This window comes from Apus apus, chromosome 7 (assembly GCF_020740795.1).
Source record: "Apus apus isolate bApuApu2 chromosome 7, bApuApu2.pri.cur, whole genome shotgun sequence".
Taxonomy (NCBI): domain Eukaryota; kingdom Metazoa; phylum Chordata; class Aves; order Apodiformes; family Apodidae; genus Apus; species Apus apus.
Genome location: NC_067288.1, coordinates 4,859,874 through 4,882,225, shown reverse-complemented (window position 1 = coordinate 4,882,225; position 22,352 = coordinate 4,859,874). Strand labels below are relative to the sequence as shown.

Below are 22,352 nucleotides of genomic sequence, written 5' to 3'. Positions count from 1 at the left end.
TTTTATCCTGCATACCTTGAAGTTAATTAAAAATGGATATTTCAGTAAAAATATTTTGATCGACCAAGAAAAAAAAGTAAGAAAAAATTAGAATGAAAATATTTTTTGAGCTTTCTTTAGAAAGAAATTCAGGACTTTGTCCACCCTTGATGCACCATGCTTGGAAATGGATGGCCCAGTTTCATCTCCATGAGGCTAAGATGCTTCCCAAAGGGGAAACTTGGTCAATAAAACCATGTTTGCATCCAGTGATTTGTCCTCCATGATTGCTGGCAAAGCCCAGTGGTCGTATAATAAAACCTTTAAAGCCTTGGGGGGGGGGGGGGGGATAAAAAAACCCCAACACACCAAAGCATGTTGAGAAAGAGGAACTGGTGCTTCCCCTTGGACACGGCTGTGGTTGCTTCCAATCAACCACGACCAAAGTTTCCCAGGGTGGAGGTTGTGAATTTGGAAGCAGCAGAGAAGATCTGAGCTCTGAGGAGCAAATGTGGGGGCTGGTGCTGGCTGTGCCCCCCCCACGCCCCCAGGGTGTAACACATACTTGCTCCAGGGCCAGGTTTCCATGAGCTGGGATGGGAGGTGGATTTATTTGGTGGAAAAACAACCCCCCCTGTTTCCCTCTGCCCTGGGACCTGGCGTGTTCCCAGCAGCAGCTCAATGGGGGGGCAATGCCCCATCTCCTCCAGCGCCCAGTCTGGCAGGACCAAGCAGCCTCAGGCATGTGGATATGTGCATGGGTGGCCCCAGGAGGGCACATATTTGGGCAGGTGGATGTGCACGTAGAAGGGGTACAGATGCTGAGCTCCCTCACTGCAACGGGTGCACGTGCAGAACAACAGACACGTGCAGGCCAAGCCATATGTCTTTGCACGTGTGTACATCCATGGTTTGAGATTTTAAATTTTTACTCTAAGACAGTCTGCTAACACATGCTGCAAAATCTAGTTGAAATGTGGTTTTTTTGCAGGCAGCTCACGGGCAAAGGGGCTGCCCTGAGCCATTGCAAATACTGCAAATGCCTTGCCCAGGGTTCTGCAGGGCTCTGCCAGCCCCTGGGCCAGCTGGCAGGGAGGGAGCAGCTGTGCTGCACAGTTTTCTGCTCTGCAGCTTTCATCTTCGTGGCTTTGGCTCCAGCAAAGCTCCAGAAATCACGTGTGATATGTTTCCATACAGCTCGTGTCCCTCTCACTCTGTGTGTGGCTAAATGCCAAGGTTGCCAAGCCAATCCAGATGCATGCAGGGATTTTCATCCTCAGGGTGCCTCAGGAACCAAGAGAAAATTAATTATAATGTTCATGCTTTTAAGTGTTCAAGGCCAGGTTGGATGGGGCTTGAAGCAACCTGGTCTAGTGGAAGTTGTCCCTGCCCACGTAGGGGGGTTGGAACGACATGACTTTTAAAGTCCCTTCCAATCTAAGCCAGTCCATGGTTCCATGTGAGACTCTGCAACCCTCCTGTCCCACCCCCAGGGCTGGGCTGCAGGTGCTGGATCTCAGCTCTGATCTGGTACAGCTGCAGCCTGGGCTGAGCTCCTGGGGAAAAGCAGGGGATGAGGGGCAGCTGGGAGAAATCCTGCTAAGGAACTGCCTCCAGGGCTGAGGAAATCTATTTAAGCTCAGGTCCTCAGCCTGGCTCCTTGCTTGATCTGTTTGGCTGATCTGGGATGCTTTTGATGGATGTGCTTTCTTCTCCCTGCCCAGGACATGATGCTCTGCTTGGTGAGGTCTCTACTGCACTGGTGCCCCCACCTCTTTTTCCCAGCCTGCTCCTGCAAGCCTAGAGGCTGGGAAATGCAGGTAAAAAATGTAAAAACACCTCGTGGCAAAGTGAAAGCTCTGGCATGGGTAGCATCACCTGTCTGTGTTTCAACCACATCCTTTTGTGGACTATTTTCCAGGGCTGTGTTCCAGCACGAAAGGTCATATCAGAGTGGCCAAGCATATAAACCCTGGGATATTCCCATTTGGAAATATAAGAAGGAATCCTACTATTCATAGCCACTTTTAAAATGGTTTTGACTTTTGCAGGCAGTTTTTGTTGCTGTGTTTTAGCTCATGTTTATTTGTGGCTGGTGGCCAGGGTGTGGATGCTTGGAAAGGGTATCTCAGGGAAAGGGTTGCAAAATGGGTGTAGGTCCATCAGGATGGAGGGAGAGGAAAATTTGCTTCATTGTGCCCTTGATTTCCCTGCTGACTGTGTCTCAGCAGGCCATGTCCTGAATTCCTGTGTGCTAGGGGGCAAATAAGGACTCTGCCAAAGTACAAGTACCGCCCGGAGGCTACAGGAATGGTTGTGGAGAGGAGAACTGTGCCTCCCATGCTTCAGAAGACCTTTGAGGCCCTTGTATTCCCCATAAATTGCTTGCTGCAGCAGCTGAGAGTTTAAATGTAGGACCGTGGAAAGCAATTTGGATCAGGGATGCAAGGTAGGAAAAGCATTATTAGGAAATCCTTGTCTGGGGGTGGACACATACACTTCTGCCACACCTTGTCCCTAGGGTTTGGGTTTCACTGTCCTGGGGTTTCATCTTCCCACCCTAAGATAATGAGCTGCTCTAATTAAATCAGCCAGCTGAAGGCTTTTGGACTCGGGTGGTTAGATTGTACTACTGACTTTTAAAAAAAATGTCTTTATTGTTAGCTCTGAGCCTGTGACATGTCCCTGCTGAGCTGGCTCATCTCTTCTCCAGCTTGAAAATGGTGGTTAACACCAGCAGCCCCAGCTCTGGGGATTTCTGTGAATGAAAACGGGACCTTGAGAGTGGCTTGAGATTGTTCCCTGGATTTTCATGGTCTTTCTCCCCATGGGGCCAAGTGAAGGTCTCCTGAAGCAACACAAACTCTGTGAAACTGCATCCAGAGGTGGCATCACCTGCTGTGGGAAGCAGGATGTTCAACGTGGTGGTCGGGTACGGAGACACGAGTCCTGCACAGGCAAAGCTTTTGTGAAAGCTGGTGTGCAGAGGTGAGCAAGCAGCACAGGAATACCTAGGGGTTTGGGTATGGATGTGAACGGGACTGCATCCACACATCCCTTTCCTGTGTTCGTGCCTTTGTGTCTCCCTCTTACAGGTGCCCAGTTTTTGCACATCCCAACACAGTGTGGAAAGCCAGATGTGAGTTCCTTGATGCACTTTTAGCCCCCTTTCAAGTGTGATCTGAGTCTCAGGGCTGGGTGGAGGTTTCAGGGGCTCTGCATGCTGGGGAGCCCGTGCACGGGGTGTGTGGGGGAAACTGGGTGGCATGTCACAGCCTGGGCTCCTTCATGTGTCTCCTGCACATGCTGTTTGCAGCCAGCTGCCCCCAGGGAAGCTGCTGCCTGGGGTTTGGGGTCAGGAAGATGCTGGAAATGGACCAGGAGCTCAGTGGATCCCTGGGTGTGAAGTTGGGCAGCACGGCTGGTCTCCTTGGGAGGACGGATTTACCAAAGGGTGAGGAAAAGCTTAAAATGAAACCAAAACCAAACCAAACACAAAACAACTAAAAAACACCCCAACCCAAACTCCCACCCTCTGGAAAAAAAAAAAAAAAGACCCCACCCCAAACCCCTCCACCTCTGAAGACCCCAGGACTCAGCTCCTGAACCACTCCTGAGAGTGTGAGATGGTGAAGAGGGTCTGGGTGCCTGGGACCTCACCAGGACAGCGCTTTGCTCACAGCCTCTCTGCTGCCTGCTGAAAAACAAGCTGCCAAATACCACCCCCCAAAAAAAAAGGGCAATAATCCCAGTGTCCCCCATAAAACACTCCCAGGGCTGCTCCTTCCTGGGCGGGGACAGGGTACCCTGAAGATTCGGGAAGCAAAGGCTGGCTGGGAACACCGGCTGAGAGGTGATGGGGGGGTGAGAAGCTGCTCCCAGGCTTTGGGCAGGGGCTTTGGGCAGCAGCTGGGCTTGTGGCTGGGCAGAGGGGCCCCTTCCCCACCTTCCCACGCTGGCTGGCACCGGGCAGGGCTGCGGCTCTTTGCAAGATCACCGAGCAGCTCCTGGCCCAAAGCCAGAGGGGCAGCACAGAGGTGAAAAAGACATTTCCTAGGGGCGGGCACTGGTGACTCACTTGCTGGGAGCAGGAAGGAAGTGCTGAGCTTCTGTCTGCCCCACGGGGCCCACCAATTGGAGACCCACCATGTCCAGGGGATGAGGCAGTGCTGCTTTTTCCAGCCAGGAAAGTAACATTATTTATTATTATTATTTATTTTTATTATTTATTATTATAATCATCATTATTGTTACTATTATTACTACTTCTATTACTACTTCTATTACTACTTCTATTACTACTTCTATTACTACTTCTATTACTACTTCTATTACTACTTCTATTACTACTTCTATTACTACTTCTATTACTACTTCTATTACTACTTCTATTACTACTTCTATTACTACTTCTATTACTACTTCTATTACTACTTCTACTACTACTTCTACTACTACTTCTACTACTACTTCTACTTCTATTACTATTTAAGGTATAGAGGTTACTACACGGAAATGAAATGCATCTAAACGAATGAAATAAGATACTCATTTCCTGCTGGGTGGGGTGAGTGTGTGTGTGTGTAGAAACCATCCATAAAATGGACCGAAACGAGGGCAAATTCGTGCAGTTTTATACTTTGGCTTTATGCCTTCAGACTTCTCTGCCCCTTTTCTGATTTGCTTAGGTAATTTATCTCCAGTTTGGCTTGTCAGAAAGAAAGCACTGGTCATTTGAACCCACCTTGGAGTCAGGAGACCGGGTGCTGGAGTTCCAGCTTCTCGTGAGGGTGGGGAGTTATAGATAGATCAGGGCCTACCTGATTGACTTTGTGCTGTCTTGAAAAGCTTAGGAAAGGCTTGTGGCCTGGTAGCGTTTCATAATTACCCATGGAGACAGGAGGGATGAAGGTGAGCTTTCTGTCCCATTCTGGGTATGGGGTCAGGAACTTTCCAGGACCATGTGTGTTGCTGCCCTCCAAAACTGGAATACCCATCTCTGCCTGTCTGCTGGCTTCTCTGCCTGAAAACACCACCAGGAGCTCACTAATTAGGTAACATCTAATAAGTCTGAGACAACATATATAGCAAGAACACGCTGGGCTCTCCCCCATCCCCTCACCCAGATGCCCCAGGGGACCCCTGTGAATAGTGCTGAGACCAGGCAAGCAAATGTGGTGGGTATGTGTGTCTGGGTGAGGGCTGAACTCGTGTTTCTGGCCAGGCCTTAGATCTCAGCTGTCCTTAGTTCCTTCTCACACAGAACTGCAGGACATCAAATGTCTAAATGGCAAGGTTTCACAGCCTAAGAAAACAAGATGTTCTGTTTATTAATTAGGTGAAGACCACAAAGCCCTGAATATAGCAGCCTACCTTCCCAGCATGTTTCATCAGCCAAACCCAGAGCATCCCTCACAACAAAGGCACTGAGCGTTGCACCTCTTCATTCCTTTGGTGAGATCCCTGGGCTCAGGTGAGGAACATCAGAGATACAGAGCCCTCTTCTGAACACCATGGAGCCCACAGCTCACAGCCAGCAGGAGGCATCTACCCCTTCCAGCGTGGAGACAGCAGAACACCTTGCCCTCAAGTTACACACTGCTGTGAGAACCAGGAATAGTGAAAATGTGCAGGAGCTGCTGGAGAAAGGAGCAGATGTGAACTCAAAAGCGGATTTTGGCTGGACACCACTGCAGAGTGCTGTGCAAGCTAACAATCTGGAGATGGTCCAGCTTCTGCTGGACAAGGGTGCTTGTCCACGTGCCAGGAAGGACAATGGTGGCACTGCATTTACTGAGGCAGCAATGGTGGGAAACGTGGATATACTGAAGCTCCTCCTTCATTATGGGCTAGATATTGATGACCATGACAACAACGGCTTCACAGCTTTCATGGAGGCTGCATGGTATGGGAAGGAGGAAGCCTTGAAATTCCTGTACAGCAGAGGAGCAGCTGTGAATCTGAGGAGGGAAGTTAGTGAGGAGAAGGTGAAACTGCATAAAGGAGGTGAGACAGCATTGATGGATGCCTGTAAGAAGGGCCACTTCTCAGTTGTCCAGATTCTTGTCCAAGAGATGGGGGCTGACGTGAACCTTTGTGACAACAGCGACAGGAACGCCTTGATCCATGCCCTGAAGGAGGATCACGAGAAGGAGAAGGAGTCATCTGTCTCCATCTCCATAGGCCATTTCCTGCTGGACCAGGGCATGGATGTGAACAGCAAAGACGAAGGTGGGAGAACTGCCCTCATCCTGGCTGTTGAATTGCGGAGCCTGGATTTGGTGAAGGCCTTACTGGAGAAGGGTGAAATAGATATTGATGATGCAGACGAGGAAGGCAACACAGCACTGATGGTGGCTGTGGAGAAAAATGATCACAAGATAGCCAAGTTCCTGTGTGAAAAAGGAGCCAGGACTGACGTTGGGAACCTGATTGCTGTTGCAAACAGGAAGCGTGCTCCTGACATGGCGTGTCTTCTCCAACAGTATAAAGCCCAGGTTGTTCAAGAAACCCTTGAAGCCTGGGAGCCGGACAGCAAGCGCTGGAGGGACCAGCTGAAGAATCTTTACAAAATGTATCGCCCTATGATTGGCAAACTGAAGGTATTTCAGTACATCCAGCAGAGAATTCAAAGCACTTCCCAGGGTGGCATCTACCTGGGGCTCCACGGTGGGACGGAGGTAGCAGTGAAAATAATCCAAAGGACAGAGGGTGACAAAGAGAGAACCTTCCTCGAACGATGTCGTGGCTGTGAGCATCTACTGAAGCTCTTCCAGGCTGAGAAGGCAAGAGGCTGCATGTACTTGTGCTTTCCCCTCTGGGAGAAAAACCTTGAAGAACATCTGCAGGAATCAGAAGACCAAATGGATTACAGAGATGCTCTGGGGATGATCTTCAAGGCAGTGAGAGAGCTGCACTCCCTTGGATATGCTTACCAGGATCTGCATCCCAGTAACTTCCTCATAGGTTAATTTCTGTTTTCACACTCTTTCTTTCATTTTGCTTTCCTGTTGCCTGTAGTTTAAAGAGGAAAATGCTCCTTAGCTGTCTGTAAAAAAAAAAACAAAACAAAAAACAACCAAACACAACAACCAAAATCCAACAAACAACAACCAAGCAACAAAAAAAACCAACCCAAAAAACCTCACTGCAGTTGCCCTCATGCAGAATGAGGTGTCTGTGGCATTAGCTTTCCTCTCTGAATAATACAGATGTTTTCACAGCCAGCCTCAGAGGAGTGAACAGAACAGCTTTAGGCATCTCATTAGATCTGCCCTCTTTTCCAGGGCTCTGCAGACAGATCAACCCACAGCAGATCTCTTCAGAGAACTGTTTTCTAAACAAGGGCCCATCCAGAAGCCAAAGGCAGACTCTATCAAGTTTTTCCACCATTATTTGTTAACAATTTATCTTATTTCCTCAGATTTAGGTGGCAAAATTTACTTGGCAGACTTGGATAATAAAAGAAGGTTGATTGAAGGTGAAAAAGAACTTGTCAACTCAGATGTAGAGGTAACTTCCCTGCAAATCAACATATGGTTTGAAATTTCAGGCACTTCCTGATCTTTTCTGTTGCTGTGAATCCTAGGGGGAAGCCTTTCTGCATCCTCAACTGGAAAAGTTGTGGATTTTTTTGGGAAAGCCCATATAGCAATAGGTACTGCATAAGAAGCATAGAATCATAGAATGGTTTGGGGTTGGAGGAGACCTTAAAGATCAACTAGCTCCAACCCCAATTCCATGGACACCTCCCGCAAGACCAGGCTGCTCCAAACCCCCTCCGTGAACCCTTCCAGGGATGGGGCATCCACAGCTTCTCTGAGCAACCTGTGCCAGGGTCTCACCACCCTCCCAGCTAAGAATTTATTCCTAACATCATAAGAATGATGGTGCTTAGGGTGCAAGGCTGTGGCTGGTGTTGGGAGGCCCACAGATCCCTTGGGAACCTGACTGTGGTCCCTGTCTCCTCTGTCTGCTTATGCTGGCATGCTAGTCCTCTTCCTTTTTGGAAGAAGTCTCCTTCTCCAGGCCCCTGAGCAGTGATGTGTCTCTTTGCAGGCCCTCAGCGAGCTCGTGCTGTATGTTTTAACAGGGGGTAGGAAACCCTTTCAGCAAGTCAGTACCGAGGATTTGGATGCTAATTCCCCAGATTACTGGGAGGCCCTGGACCTTGTAGAAAGCCTGAGGTCTCATGATGAGCAAGGCTTGGAAGGCTTGAGTAAACATCCCTATTTCTGGAGCAAGCAGATGTAAGTGCTGGGTGTCCAAAGGGAAAACTTTTGGAACAGGATTTGCCTGCAGTGCTGGGAACAGTCAGGTCCTTTTGCAGCTAATGAAGCTCCTCATCCCACAGCAGGTTCAACTTCCTGAAGAGTATATGGAATAAAATCAAAGATTACAAATGGGAAGACAAAATTGCTTTATTTGATGCTTCTAATTCTGCTGCACGTTTTCCTTACGCATGGACCAAGAAGGTAATCCTCTTCTCTTTGGATGTGAAGCTTGAGGTAGACTTCCAGGCAGAAGCTTTTCCTGAGTGTTTCACAGGCCCTATCTCAACTGGTAACTGGAAAAGGAGCCCCACACAAATAGAGATAACTGGGGGAAACAATTACATCTAAGCCAAGTAGTCACACCAGACTGAAGACATGGATGCTAAAGGAAGCTTCTGCTGACAGGGGTGGTAGTAGGGGATGGTTGTTACAGAAGTAGCTGGCAAATCTTCAAAGGTGTTTCTTTCCTGGTGTGTGAATGGCAGAGAATAATCTACGTGCTTTTTTTCAGATTGATCAAGATGTTCTGAAGGTCATGAAAAATCCCGAGAAAGGAAAACCATTCACATATAAAAACAGGATCATTGACCTACTGAGGCTCATAAGAAACCTGGATGAACACCCAAATGAGAGGTACACGTTCACTTCCTCACCCCTGCCACAGCTGCATTGCAGGGACCATCTGGGTATCTGCAAGTGTCTGTGTGTTTGAGAGCAGGATCTTCTTCAGATGGTTTTCCAGAAGGGTAAACACAACCATGTGCTCTACAGAAGAGGACATCATGAATGTGTCCTTCTAGGCTGTTGTGTTTTGTTTTTTTGCTGCCATAGGTTGAGGAAGGTTTTTATATGACCCAAATATTCTAATCATCCTTTATGCTGATGAAAAGCCTTCTTACCTACCAGGCTAATAATTCCAAAGTGCTGATGTTTCCTGGGCTGAAGTGCTTTGAGATACGGATCAGGAAGCACTGGTCCTGTTAGAAGATCCTGTTAGGAGGTCTTGACTCAATAAAAGCTTCCAGATTTCCCAGCCCTCTACAGTCATGGCCACTTACATGTGAGGCTAGGGGTGATGTTAACTCCTAGTGGTGGTTCCACTGAGGCTGGTGGCCAGCACTGCTCTCTTCAGTGAAGATACAGGTTATGATCAGGCAGATGGAAGTGCTGGGGGAATAGTGAAAAAAAATTGAGGAGTTTAGGGAAGGTATAGAAAAGTTGCAGCTCAAAGATTTCTTGGGAAACATTCCTGTGTTATCAGAAAGCCTCTGCAATGGGGTTTTTCTCTGCAAGGGAAGGAACCAGGGCATTCTGGACTCTTGAATCCTTGGGCAAGCTTTAGAAATCCATTTTGGTTTTGTTCTCTTTCAGAATCAGCAAGAAAATAGGAGACTACGCTGAGTATTTCTTGACGACTTTTCCAGAACTTACCATTTACGTCCACAAGAGTTTACGCCAGAATCCCAAATACTGTCACCTTGCAGACATCCAGGACCCTTCTCTGTAGGACCTCATTGCCTCGTACCCCACGTCTGAAGCCACCATCCCTGCCTCTTTTTGTTCCCTATTTCTTCATCTGCAGAAGAGTTGAAGCAAGTGGGTAAGGAGATGGGAGAGACCACCTGCAGGGACAGAGCACGGGGGATGTAGACTAAGAAATGAAAGATGCTTCAGAAGTGTTGGGTGTAACAACCACAAGCTTTGGAGAGGAGCCATGCTGAGTGCCAGCCCGGGTCCCCCTTGACTACATCTGTCCTTCTGGGCTTACCTATCTCTGTGGAGATCAAGACCCTGATCCTTACAGAGAGCAGGGAGATGTGGGACAGTCCTCACATATTCAACACATCGGGGAGGCAGGAGAAGAGTTCAGCAATGGCCAGACAACTGGAGACTCTCTTGATAAAGGAGTTTGAGATCCTTGCTAGGGCAAACATTTCCTACAGCTTGCGCTGATGAGCTGCTCATCTGCCCCAAGAAAGACGTGGGTTCTCTCTCTTCAGTCTTTTTGAAACACAGCAGCCAGGAGATGAGATGCTTTAGCAATGGTCTGCTGGGACCTGAAGAACTTCAGCTGGGGGATGCAGGAGACCTTTCCATAAGGAATGGATGTAAGGATCACAATCCCACACCACTCTGCTGCTGTGAGCAGTACTGACTGACCTGAAAAAGGGACTGCAGGCACTGGTTCCTCTTGGAAAGTACAACCTCTGCCATTGCAGGCTGGGTCTACAAGGCTACCCACAAGCATTCCCTCTCTCCAAAGCAGTGCTGCCAGTGGAGCATCACTGTCCTCCTGCCAGGCTTACCTCCCTGGCACGGAGCTGGAAGCACCCAGCCAGCTCAGAGCTTTGAGATTAGGTGCTTGGGCAGCACAAACCTATTTTCCAAAATCCCCCGGTGTGCAATGAACGTGCATCTGATTGTCCAAGGGCTGGTTTGTTTCTTGGCTAAGGCTCCGATTTGCACACTGACTATATGTTGCTTACAGAAATATTTTTCAAGCTGCTGAAAGGATCTTTAATTTTTTTTTTTCAGATGGAGATTGTTATTCTTTCAATTAGCCTACAGAGAACCAAACTTGGAATAAACTTGCCTGGAAAGCTGACTCTTGCTATTTATAAATGAGCTTCCTCCATCCCCTCTGTATGCAAAGAGAGAGTCTGTGGCACTATCAAATACCCAAAAGGCTGCCATTTTTGTCCTACCTGTGGAAGTGGTTCTTGGTTGTTTAGGGAAGGTAGTGGGGGGTTTGGCACTGCTCAGATGAATTGCTTCTGGCCCATGTGGGTGACTGATGGAAAAAGATTTTGAGGAGCACTGAAAAGCTTCCTGTCCTTGGAAGCAAGGAGTCTCCTGTGAAGTAATGGGCTAAATCTGGGGGGGATTTGCATTGTTTTTGTGAGGGTGAGGATTTAGTGGGTGACTTCAGGTGTGAAGATGAGCAGCATTGTTTGCAGGTGCATGTTGATGTGAAGGTAAAGCTCTGGGGCAGGCTGTGTTTGGCCTGCCAGGACACATCAGTGGGGCCCACACGACTGTTTGGCTGTATGTGCTTCTAGGTGTAGGTTCCTGCAGGCCTTGCTGTGCATGAGTTGGGCTGCAAATGGCCATGCATGTGCTGGGGGCTCATGAGGTTCTTGTGCCAGCCTGTCCAATGCTCCTGGCTCACAGCAGGTGGTCTTGGGAAGCTTTGGAGTTGCAGAAATGTAACTGCAAGAGTGTGCAGCTGTTGATGAGGTGCCATTAGAGAGAACACTCACAGAAGAATGTCAGCTCCTCTTGTGTCATACTTTTATTTTTTTCCTTTCCTCCTTGTGGTTTTGGGGTTTTTTTTTGTGTGCTCTTTCTCATGCCCAGAAAGCAGGAGGACACATGTAGCAGGGGTGCAGTGGGGAGCACAGTGGCTCTGTGCTGCAGCAGCATCTTTCTGCTCCTGCACAAGGAGAGGTGAGACCATGGGCTGGGCTCCTTCAGCCTCATATAAAACACCACGTTTCCAGCTTGCTTTGACCTTTGCATCTTCTTGCATTGCTCCACTCTGGTGCAGTGACTTGGCAGCCTTAAAAGGCTGTGGAAAGGCCTTCCTCAAACAGAGGGCACTCAAGGCTATCCGAAAAGCAGAGCAATGATTAAACCCATGGAGGCTGTGGCTTGTCTCTCTGGGGCAATCAGGCTGCTGGGAAGCATTTCCAAGGAAGGCTCATGTGGTCTGCAGAGCCATGTCCTGCTTTCTGAAAAGCCAGAGGTGCCAGCAGGTTGGTATCAGAGGAGAAACGTGATCCATGCACAGCATCTGCACAGCTTATTGTTCATGGAGCATCAGGCCCCAGGAAAAGGTGGGACTGCAGGACTGGGACCAGAAGAGTTGGACTATGGGACTGGGCTGCCTATCCTCCTTGCAGGGTTGAGGAGGATGGATGAGTGCTTAGGAGGACAAAAAAAAAACAGTGGCAAAGACAGCTGGACAGTACAGCAGCTGGGTGGGTATGGCAGTGCCTTCTGTCACAACCTGGGGGTGAGAAGATTCTAGGCAGCCAGGGGCAGACCCAGCTGCAGAGTTAGTGCTGCCTGATGTGCTAATGGATCCCAGCATCAGAGCCCATCTGGAAGCCTTTCCAGAAACCATCTGAACCTGTATGAGCCTTTGCCTCGTTAGTGCAGGCAGCAGACCATGGCTGGTGCCCGAGGGCAGGCTGATTGTGCCTCCACACTTCACTCCCCTGCTGTCATGCCTGTACATTCTGTATCTGCTGTGCCTCTGCCTTTTTCCTCTGCTCCTGCTGGCTGACCCCAGGAGCAGCTGGCTCAACCTGACCTGATGGGATCAGGTACTCCCCATCCTTTATGTGCTGAGGAGATGGCTGTATGCATAGGGATGGCCCCAGGGTCAGTGTCTCTCATCTGCTGCACTGGAGTGAAAAAAAACTTAAGTCCACAGAAGCAGTGGTGTGAAGATCCCTCTTAGCTGCAGTTTTGCTGTGATGAGCCTCAGGTGCATCAGTGAAGCCTTCTAAGGACTGGGCTCAGGCTGCAGAGCCTGAAGTGTCTGTGCAGAGCACACAGAAATGCAGCCAGCTTTGGGGGCTGGAAGTGTTTGGGGCAAAATCAAGCTGCAGCACAAGGGCAATTCTGAGGAGCTGGTCACAGCTTAGAGGGCAGGAGTGGCATCAACTTCTTAGGTCCTTAATTTATAGAAATGTTCGTGGACTTTGAGCTTGTTTAGTGTTTTGATCCTTCAGAAGAAAAGTGTTGCTGTCATAGAGTGGGTTGGGTTGGAAGGGACCAGAACTGACACACGTGAAACATGTTGTTGTCTGCCTTTCATGTACCTATGTTATTCCCAGGATGCAGCCCTCTAGGATCTAGCTGAGGGTTAAGAAGTAGGTAAAACCAGCTCAAAATCCCAAAGGTGAGAGCTTGTTGGGGGAGCTGTCAGCAGCGAGGTGTGATAAAGGCCACGGCCTTTTCTTCATGAGGTCCAAAGAACACTGGGAGTTTCTGCAGCTTCCTGGTGATGTGGCAAAGCCACTCTGACTCGGGTTCACCTGTGGAAAATGAAGGTCTTTGAGATTATTTGGTTAGTGCTTTGCAAACGTACTGGCTTTAAAAGCAAACCCAACAAAACATGCTGAGGCCCCGAGTCAGCATCGAGCTGATTTTGATGGGAACGTGAGAGGCTCTGGCAGAACAGGCACCATCTCACCATGCAGGGAGAGTAAACTGGGTGGGCTCCCTTAGCCTTGGCATCCCCAGGAGGTGTTTAATTTGTGGTGAAGGCTGAGGAGCAGCTCCCAGGCTGTGAGCCCCACCAAGCAGGTGGAAGCAATCCTGGCTCTCAGGGAGGGGTGCTGCTCCCTGTGCAGCACGGTTGGAGCAGCTCCCAAGGTTGGGTGGGCTTTAAGGAGCCCCTTCCTCAGGCAAAGCTTGCAGGCTTTTTCAGATAGATGTGAGGAAGGAGACTGTGGTGAGGACAAGGGTTACCTCCTTGAGTGGAAACACCTCTTGGGGCACATCCCTGCAATAGTTGCAGAGATGCAAGCTGGGCTATGTTACCAGGCAAGCTGGGGGACGCTTGTGAGTTGCTTTATTTTTAGGTCTTTACTGCTGATTGAGTGCAAACTTCAGCATGTCCAAGCTGTTCATCTTCCTTGGAGCACACCCCTGTCCTGCTCGGTGTGGAAGGTGCATTAGAAGGTGGGTTTTTCCTTGGAGGCCTGGCATTCCCTTGGTCCCTGCAGGGAAAGGAGAGATGTTGCATCAGCGGTGCAGGTGACGGAAGGCGAACACCACAGCTCCAAGGGGGTTGTTTAGGGTGTGGAGAGGGGCAGCAACTGTGGATTTTCTGTGCACGTTACTGGAGGTGGTAGGGGTGACCAGCATCTTGCACAGAGACCCACCCAGCTGGCCTTTGGGCATGGAGGAGGGGAGTCATAGCTCTGCTGCTCCAGGGGCTGGTGTGGTCTTTGGGGGGGCCACACTGCCTCCATGACCACCTACCTGCTCCATGGGGTGAGAGGCTGCCCTGCTGGGTGACCTCCTTTTCTCCAGACCTTTATCTGTCTCTGAGGAGAACAACGTGCTCAGACTTCTCACCAGGGACTGAAGGCCCAGCTCCCAGCCTGGCAGCTGCAGCTCCCCCTTTCCTCCTGCCCTGGCTCACCTTTTTTTTCCTCCAGTGGGTTCATTTTCTTGTTGGACCGTGGCAGCAGGACCTGGACACCTTTCAAGAGTGTGAAGACAATGATGGTGTGATTGCCTGGTGAGTGAGAAGAGGGGGAGCAGTGCTGTGTGTCTGTTGAATCCCACGGAGGTTGAGGAAGGGTGGCTGAGCAAGGACACGAGTTACCCAGATCCCCAAAGCTGTTTGGGGGGGGGGGGGGCTGCAGGGCAGGGGCGACATGTCCCACCCTGACTCTGCTGTAGGGTCCTGGCTGGCAGATGAGAGGTGTGTGAGGAAATGACATTTGGAGGGGACAGGCTTGTCCCCCCCCACGCACAGACAAGCTCCTGGCTTTGTGTCCCCCCTGAGTGGCACCTCCCAGGAGCAGCTCCGCGTTGATGCCCACGGGGTGAGGTGCAGGCAGGGTGTCCGGCAGCAGCAGGACTCTCTGCTCTGTCCAAAAGCAGAACCACAGTGACAGAACCACAGTGACGCCTGGTGCTGGCAGATGGAGCTATTCCTGGCACCTTCCCAGCCACGCTCCCACCATGCCTGCACCCAGCAGCAACCCTCAAACCCAGAGAGAAGCAAGAGGTGGGTGACAAAAGGGCATCTCTGCAACCACAGCTGTTTTCCCCAGCCGATTTTAGTGCCTTTTAAAGACAACATAACCAGTTTCGGGTTTTTTTCCCCAGCTGAAAAGCAAGATCTTTATGTGGAGGTCAGGAAAGTGAGCTCTTCAGGTAAACGACGCTGGTGAAAAGTGTGATGGGGGGCAGAAACGTGTCCCAAGTCAAAGGTGGCACCAGTGTTAGGGCAGTCAGAAAGAGCTATTTTGGGGCTGCATGCTGATTTGGTTTGCTCCTCCCTGACAGCCAGGGCTTCTGGTGGGTTGGCAGGCAATGGAGAGCTGGAGCCAGCTTGCTCCACACCTGATGTGTGAAGCTCTGCCTGTCCTCCTCAGCCAGGTTGGATGTGCCAGCCAGGCAGGCTAGGGCAGGAGAAACCAGACAGGTATGAGGGATCATCACATATCCCTTACACCACCCGAGCTGAGGGATTTTATGCTGCGTGGCTCTGGTTATTCATCCCTGCAGGCTGCTACATGGAGCTGTGGCTTGGGGGGATGGTTGTCCCAGGGACATTCACAGCAGGATTCATGTCCATGGGAGAAAGATCACAGTCTTTTTTTCTACATGGCATGGCAGCCTTGGAGCACACCAGCCTGGGGTTTCGTTACCCCAGCCTCGAGCACCTGCCTGTAGCTATCAAAATTTTGCAACTCTGCTGATTTTTAACCAGAACTTGTCAATGATAAATGACAGAGAGCAGAACACCAGCTTGCTGACACCCACTCAACCATCAAAGCAAGATTAGAATGTATCTATTTTGGTTTCCCCTTTAATCAAAAATCAATTAGACAATTACCAAATGAATATTCAGCCAGGGAGCCAGGTTGTCAGGCAGACTGACAGCACTTGGCACCCTTTTCTTTGCAGCTTTCAGTTTAGAGTTATTCAGTGTATTGAAACTAAACAAAAGGGGGAAAAAAAATCCTTTTCCTCAGATGTCCTTGTGATTGTCACCTCAAATCCCGATGAAGCTTATTCTCCATTCCAGATGCTAAAAGCATCCTCCAGGTAATGTCACTGAGCCTGGTGTTTGGCTGCATGGTTCTTCTCCTTTTCCTGCTCCCATCTGACTTGTAACTGCAGAGGTTAGGTGCTATAGTTCTGTTTTAGGGTGTGTGCAAGAGTATTTTTAACTTGATGGTTGAAGTAGACAAGAGTTGTGCAACTTGTGACGTCTCTGCACCCACTTCTCTGTTCCCAAGAGAAGTAAAGCTGGGCAGTTTTAAGTGAATGTGACAGGAAGGAATGGTTTCCAAGATGCATCTTGTTCTAGTAGTCCTGCACCACTTACATCCTCAAAGCTGTGTGAGGGAAGGAGCTTGGCTCTTTTAAGGGAAGCCTCCTGGGACACTAAAGAACCCAGGTCTGGACATCTCTGTATTGGAAGAACAAGCCTGAGGGCCGGTGTGGAGCAGGGGGACAGGCACTATTCTTACTTGAACTGTAGAGTTCATGTGGTTCAGAGGGTTTCCTACTGGGTGTAGAGATTGGTGCTCTCTTCTTCTTGAAGACTGGAAAGGTCCTCATCACCTTCCAAGTGCAGAACCTGCATGAGAAATATTGAAGACAGCAAACCTCCAAGCAAACACCTCCAGCTGAACTCGTGGGGAGTGTCTCATCTGCATTTTCATCACGTCAGAGGAGCAGATGGCTGGAGAAAGGGGCAAGCATCCACAGAGCCTCCCCCACCATGGGAGAGAGGGGAGGGATAGGTACCTTCTCCAGAAGTGTATCACAATAGGGAAGATGATGATCTTGGCCCTATGGTAAAGGGCACGACTCAGTAGCCCCTTGGAAGATAAACTCCAGATTAAATCTCTCTCTTCTTCAGTGATGTTTACCTGGCCAAAGAAGAGACCTGGATTAACCAAAGCAGTTTGTGGTACTTCTGATGGGTCCCAGAGGCATGTTTCTCTCCCTGACCCCACCTGGCATTTCAGCTGTCACTAAGAAGAGTGCTACTAGTTACATGCTGGCTGATTGTTCCAGGTACAGGGATGGGATGACCCCTGGATTTCTGTGGAAGGCACTATGCTGCACTTTCCAAAGGGAAGACAGAGTGCAGCACCCATCTTCATGTTTCAGCCCTGGAATTTCTCTAGCAGGTAGGGGGTTTCGCCATCTCCTTGTCCACACTCTTGTTCTCAATCCATCTGGGTCAAGTTCTAGAGAGGGTCTGATGATGGATCAGTTCCCACCCCATAGAGCCCAAGTGGAGGTCCCAAGCTCCAGGGCATGCTCAGAAGCTTCACAGCTTACTTGTCTGGAGCAGATCCAAACCTCTGCCTGGTTCCCCTTCCCCCCAAAACCACTTGCAGCTGTCAGGCAGTGCTCTTGAGCAACGAGCCAACAGGAGCCTTCAGCCTTCCTGGGTGGATCTCAACATCTTACCCGCAATTTGGGGGGGATATCAGAGTTCAGGAAGAGTTTGCTGATGATGGCAGCTTTCTTTTTGAGGAAGGCAACTTCCTTATCTGATGGCATCCTGCACTCTGCCAGAGCCTCAACCGAATCAGCCAGCCTGGAGAACCTGCAAAGGCATGTGGGGTCTTGCTCTGACTCCTGGCCTAGAAGAGTCATGTTCTTGCTTAGCTCTGTGTTTACTGGGCCAGATAAAGGAATCCACAAGGAGTGGGACAGTGGGATGAAAAGCCACTTCCTTTTTCTATCTGGTCTTGCACATTTAGGGGTGTGCTGGCTGTGGGGCTGTTGTGCATAGGCCATGGCTTTGATCTTATGGGTTTGACAGGGAACAGGATAAAGTCAACAGAGAAATGCCACACTGGCTTGTTAAGAAAAGTGTGGGCAAAATGCTCAACTGCTTGGGACTATCCAACAAAAAGCACTTCTAGGATACCTAAACAGGAACCCTGAGCTGGGGACTCTTTCTGGCTGAAATGGAGGGGTTTTGGGGCTCCAGAGGCAGGAAACCATGAGCAGATTAGATGTAGATGGCTACAGGGTGAGGCTTTGGTTCTCTCCTTTGCTGCAGTATGATGTCCAGCCCTGCACAGAGGAGCTGTCGGGAGTTTAGGGGTGGCAGCACACACCTCGGTGTGTGCTCATGAATCCATGGTCCAGGCTTTATCCCCTGCTTGAGAGGTGGGCACTACCCAGAGGATGGGAGACTGGTTAGTACCTGAGCACCTGGTGGAAAGGGAACTTACTTGTCGATCTCCAGATAAAAGTGGAGGTCGTTGACGAGGAAGTTGACGATGATGAGCTGGCTGTTAAAGAGGTGACGTTTCACTAGGCCCTTCTCCTTGTTTGCTGAGGTGCTGGCAGAGGCTGTGTCCCTGCACATCGAGCTGATAGGCAAGTCTGAGAGAGGAGAAGAGCTGTTGTGCCCTGCTTCTCCCAGCACTGGGTTTGAGGCCAGCTGGGCATCTGATGCTGAGCTGTACCCTGCTCCTTCACCTCGCCTGTGCTTGCTTTTCCTGCATGCATGTTATTTGCTGAGGGTCCTTCTACAAGTTTCCTGCAGTGAGGCTCTCCAGGGAATTCAGACCTATCCAGTGGGCAACCTTCCTCCTAGCTTAGTAACCTCCTCCATCCACCCTGCTCTTTGCACCTATGGAGTGTTTATGTTTTCATAGGGGATGGCCACAGTGGGTCAAAAGTCTACCTCTCTAGGCATTATCCTGTCTCTGACAAGGGCATACGAGAAGATAACTAGGGAGAAGGAAAGGTAAAACATCTCTCTTACTTCCCCCATACACAACATTCTCCAGCTTCCAAATATTGGCATTTGTGGGAATTTCTTGATCTAGATGGAGGTTCTGTATATTCAGCAATTTCAGTAGATTAATTTTCTAACAGCTTTTCCAGCCTCCTCTTGAATCTGGATCTGGATCCTCTAAACTTTCTCCTCTTGATCTGCTTTAAACTTTCAGGATCTACATCCTTTGGCAAAGTAGGTCAGGTCCCTGTTGCACAGAAAACCATCCCCATTTATTTATTTTTGGCCTGTGCCACCTTAGCTTCATTTAATGCCTCGTTTTTTATTTGTTTGGGTTTTTTTTTGGTGTGGTGGTTTTTTTGGGTTTATTTTGGGTTTTTTGGTGTTTGTTTGGGGTTTTTTTAAGGGATGTAAGCTTGCCTATATGGAATTGCTTGAGATGCAGAAGCACCATGGGGCACCCACATCAGAAAGCCAGCTATTGTGTGGATCTGCACGTGTGCCATTTTGCCTGTGCAAAATTCTGGACCTCCTCTACCAGCTCCAGCACTTAAGTGTGCAGATTTCTGCCCAGCAGTATCTGGCATCCTGAGACACCCACATTCCTGGCTCCTTAGATGCCTCCAGCAGAGAAAACGAAGTCAGGAAACAGGGATGGGAGACCAGCCCCAGGTTTCCTCTGTTGACTTCTCTGCCTAAAACCAGGACTGCCTTGAGGAGGGAGGAGGGGGGATGCCAGGAGTCTAGCCATACTTTCCTCCTCGTTTCGCAGTTCCCGCCAGAGAAAGTCCTCGAACTCCACACGGCGTTTCTGATTGTCCATCTCCCTCCGGAACTTGGAGATGCTCCTGATGATGCCCTGAATGGCATACCAGGCCCACCTCTGTGGAGACAGAGCACAGTCAGCATCAGCCCACGGCTGCAGCAATAGGGCTTGTTCCCAGAGTCCTCCTGTTTGGACCCACCACTGTGTGGTGGAGCTGCAGAGCCCGGCCTTGGCAGTGGGATCTCTGACCCCAGAGGGTGTTCTGGAGTGGAAAGCCCTTGCCACTTGCAATTGGTAGATCAGGAGATTATCCACAGATGTAAAGCCAGAGGACAGCTACTCGAAAAGAGTCAGCAGAGCTTTGGGATTGAAAACCAGAGCTGGGATTAGACTGGGATTTGGGGTCATTGATGAGGTTATCAAACCCTTATTTGAAGACGAGTGGATTGGGTCAGATATTTTCTTGGTCTAAGCGTGGCTCCTGAGACTGACTTTCACAATAAACAGCAAGAGCTGCTCCTACCTAGGATCTGTGTCCTGGTTACCATCACCTTTGCTTTCTGCTATTTCTGGGTTTCACTGGTGGCTAGAGGTGATAGTGTGAATTGCTTGGCCAGTCCTCACCAAACCTGGTAGAACCTGCATGGAGCAGGACTCCAGAGCCTGGAGGAGTGAGGCTTCACCTTTCAGTTGCCTTTTTGCAGCTCTCCTGATCTGACGCTCTCACCCCACTGATGTGAGCACCACTTGATCCACAGCATCTCTTTGCTTTCTTGCCTAGGCAACACCCCCATCCAGCCAGAGGAGAAGGTCTTTCCTTACCATCTTGCCTGTCATGAAGTGCCCCATCCCACGCCGCAAAAGGAGGTTAGAGTTAGTTGTATCTCCAGGGGGGAACAGGTCCTGGTACTCTTTAAACCTGCCGGATGGGAGACCAGAGAGAGAGAGCATCAAGGGCAGCCAGATGCATGAGTAGGGCAGTGGTTTGGTGGGAGGGTGACCAAGCAGGGGGAGCAGCTGCTGGGGATAGCCCTGGGGTTAGGGGCCCATGGGACTTCGGCTACTGAAGGAGGTTGGAGGAAGGGGTAGAGGGCTGTGTGTCCTCTCCTGGGCTCTGGCCTGGCATGGAGCAGGCTTGGGAGTGTCCACCCTGCTTACCTGAAGCATGTTTGCTCCTCCAGCCCAGCACCCTGCCAGCCCAGTAGGGATTTGGTCCCCACGGGGACCTTGCACAGGTAGATGCATCAGCAGCTGCAACAGCAGCTTTGCTAGGGTGAGGGTCGGGGCCAGGATTTCAACGCACTGGCTGGCAGGTCACAGGGAAACGTGTCTGTAGCAGTTGCTGTCTGTCACCTTGGGGTTCCCATGGGAAGGATGTGTTTGTGTAACCACCAGGCTTAGGAACCAGCTCGACCTGGGTCCTCACCATCGTTTTTCCATTTCTTTCTGGACCAAGATCTGTGCTGTCATCAACATGAGCGGGCTGACTACTTTGGCCTCCTTTATTTCTTTGATGATAGAAGAGTGGCAGTCCAGCTGCTGTTCTGGAAGAGAAATACCATCACTGCCTGCCCCTGCCAGCCACCCCCTGTCCACTGTGCCACCTCTTCCCACCCTCACACCTGCAAGTGGCCCCCTGTCCCACCTCTGCCTGCCCTGCCTGCTGTTTGCAGGATTTGGTTGTCTCATCCCTTTTCCTTTCTACACTGTGCTAGTGGCACACCTGGGGAGGGAAGCTGTGACTCCTAGAGTATCTAAAGGAGACAAAGACAGGGAAGAACTTTTTCTGTCACTGCAGGAATTGGTCAGTAGACCCTGCCAAAGAAGTAGGCCACCTTCCTATAAATATACGTGGCCTCAGCAAATAAATGCTCCTCTGGATGGCAAGGGAGAGTTGGCAAGTTCCTGCAAGAGGATAGAAAACGTGCAACCAGCATCCAGCTCAGGGAAAGGAGGCTTTCCCCATGAATGGAGTAAAGTGCAGGGTGGGAGAGTGCCTACCAGCTGGGATTTTGGCATGGAAATACTTCCTGACAATGCTGTCAACGAGGAAGTTCTTCAACTTGGGGTTGGTCTCTTTGGCTAACTTCTCCACCTCCACCCAGAAATGCAGTGGTTCGTCTGCGTTGCGCTCCTTGAGGAACTGCTTGAAGAACTGCAGGTGGGAAGGGTTGTGCAGTACTTTCACAAAGTGCCTGTGGAGGAAACGACACCCAGAGATGTCATCTCTGTGCCACCAGTGACCTGGAAAACAGCCAGAACCTCTCTGCTTGCTTCTTCAACAGGAGGGAGACACCTGAAGAAGAGCTAGAAAGATGGGGATGAGTGGGATCTGTGAAGCAGATGGGCCAGTAAAGGGACTGGTGGAGCACAGCCTCCCTTGTCCATTTTGCCCACAGAGTTGTCCAGGCTGGAAAAAACCTTTAGGATCATCATCCACCAAGCCATTGAGAATCCAAGGGAGGATCCTCTTGACAAGCTGTTTCTATTCTGCCATAGGTGCACCTGCCTGACAGCTTTGCTGCCATGTATCCAAAGGAACTGGTCTCAGCCTCAAGAGGAGGCTTCACCCAGGAAGCCAAGGAATAGCCAAGGAGAAGGTCTGTGATGGAGACTGCAGAATCTGCAAATGGATTGGGCAGCCCTGCAGAGACCAGAGGAGGGAGGCAGGTAAGGATGTGGCACCTGGAAGGCCTGGTGGGAGGATGAGGTTGTGCTCCCCTCTGGCACTAGCTGAGAATGAACAATACTTCACCACTGGATGGTGGAGGGCTTCATGGCTTTGGGCATGGAGAGGGTGTTCTGGAGTGGAAAGCCCTTGCCACTTGCAATTGGTAGATCAGGAGATTATCCACAGATGTAA

At 50.0% G+C, this 22,352-nt stretch overlaps 2 protein-coding genes across 7 annotated transcripts in view; one reads left to right on the top strand and one right to left on the bottom strand.

Moving 5' to 3' along the window:
• Positions 1-2,677: 2,677 nt before the first annotated feature.
• RGSL1 (regulator of G protein signaling like 1) overlaps positions 2,678-22,352 on the bottom strand; it is a 30,691-nt gene continuing 11,016 nt past the window's right edge. The window contains exons 11-22 of the mRNA XM_051625147.1: positions 21,995-22,133; positions 21,491-21,684; positions 20,916-21,033; positions 20,312-20,408; positions 19,477-19,606; positions 18,212-18,365; positions 17,436-17,574; positions 16,761-16,885; positions 16,481-16,590; positions 14,409-14,508; positions 4,402-4,457; positions 2,678-2,928 (exon numbers count right to left, since the gene is read on the bottom strand). Coding sequence (XP_051481107.1) covers positions 2,678-2,928; positions 4,402-4,457; positions 14,409-14,508; positions 16,481-16,590; positions 16,761-16,885; positions 17,436-17,574; positions 18,212-18,365; positions 19,477-19,606; positions 20,312-20,408; positions 20,916-21,033; positions 21,491-21,684; positions 21,995-22,133 — 1,613 coding nt within the window. The remainder of the gene's footprint in view (positions 2,929-4,401; positions 4,458-14,408; positions 14,509-16,480; positions 16,591-16,760; positions 16,886-17,435; positions 17,575-18,211; positions 18,366-19,476; positions 19,607-20,311; positions 20,409-20,915; positions 21,034-21,490; positions 21,685-21,994; positions 22,134-22,352) is intronic.
• On the top strand, positions 3,787-10,857 carry RNASEL (ribonuclease L). Of its 6 annotated transcripts, XM_051624699.1 has the most exons (8): positions 3,787-3,832; positions 4,037-4,169; positions 5,318-6,945; positions 7,403-7,491; positions 8,038-8,228; positions 8,333-8,453; positions 8,764-8,885; positions 9,624-10,857. In XM_051624699.1, exons 3-8 carry the CDS (start codon positions 5,493-5,495, stop codon positions 9,757-9,759), a joined length of 2,112 nt encoding a protein of 703 aa, XP_051480659.1. In that variant the 5' UTR covers positions 3,787-3,832; positions 4,037-4,169; positions 5,318-5,492; the 3' UTR covers positions 9,760-10,857. The 6 variants fall into 6 exon arrangements, 5 of the variants coding, with proteins under 5 accessions (XP_051480659.1, XP_051480660.1, XP_051480661.1 ...); XM_051624700.1 differs by lacking the exon at positions 3,787-3,832 and having other exon boundaries at positions 4,025-4,169; XR_007890019.1 differs by lacking the exons at positions 3,787-3,832; positions 4,037-4,169 and having other exon boundaries at positions 4,251-6,945; positions 9,624-9,852; positions 10,788-10,857.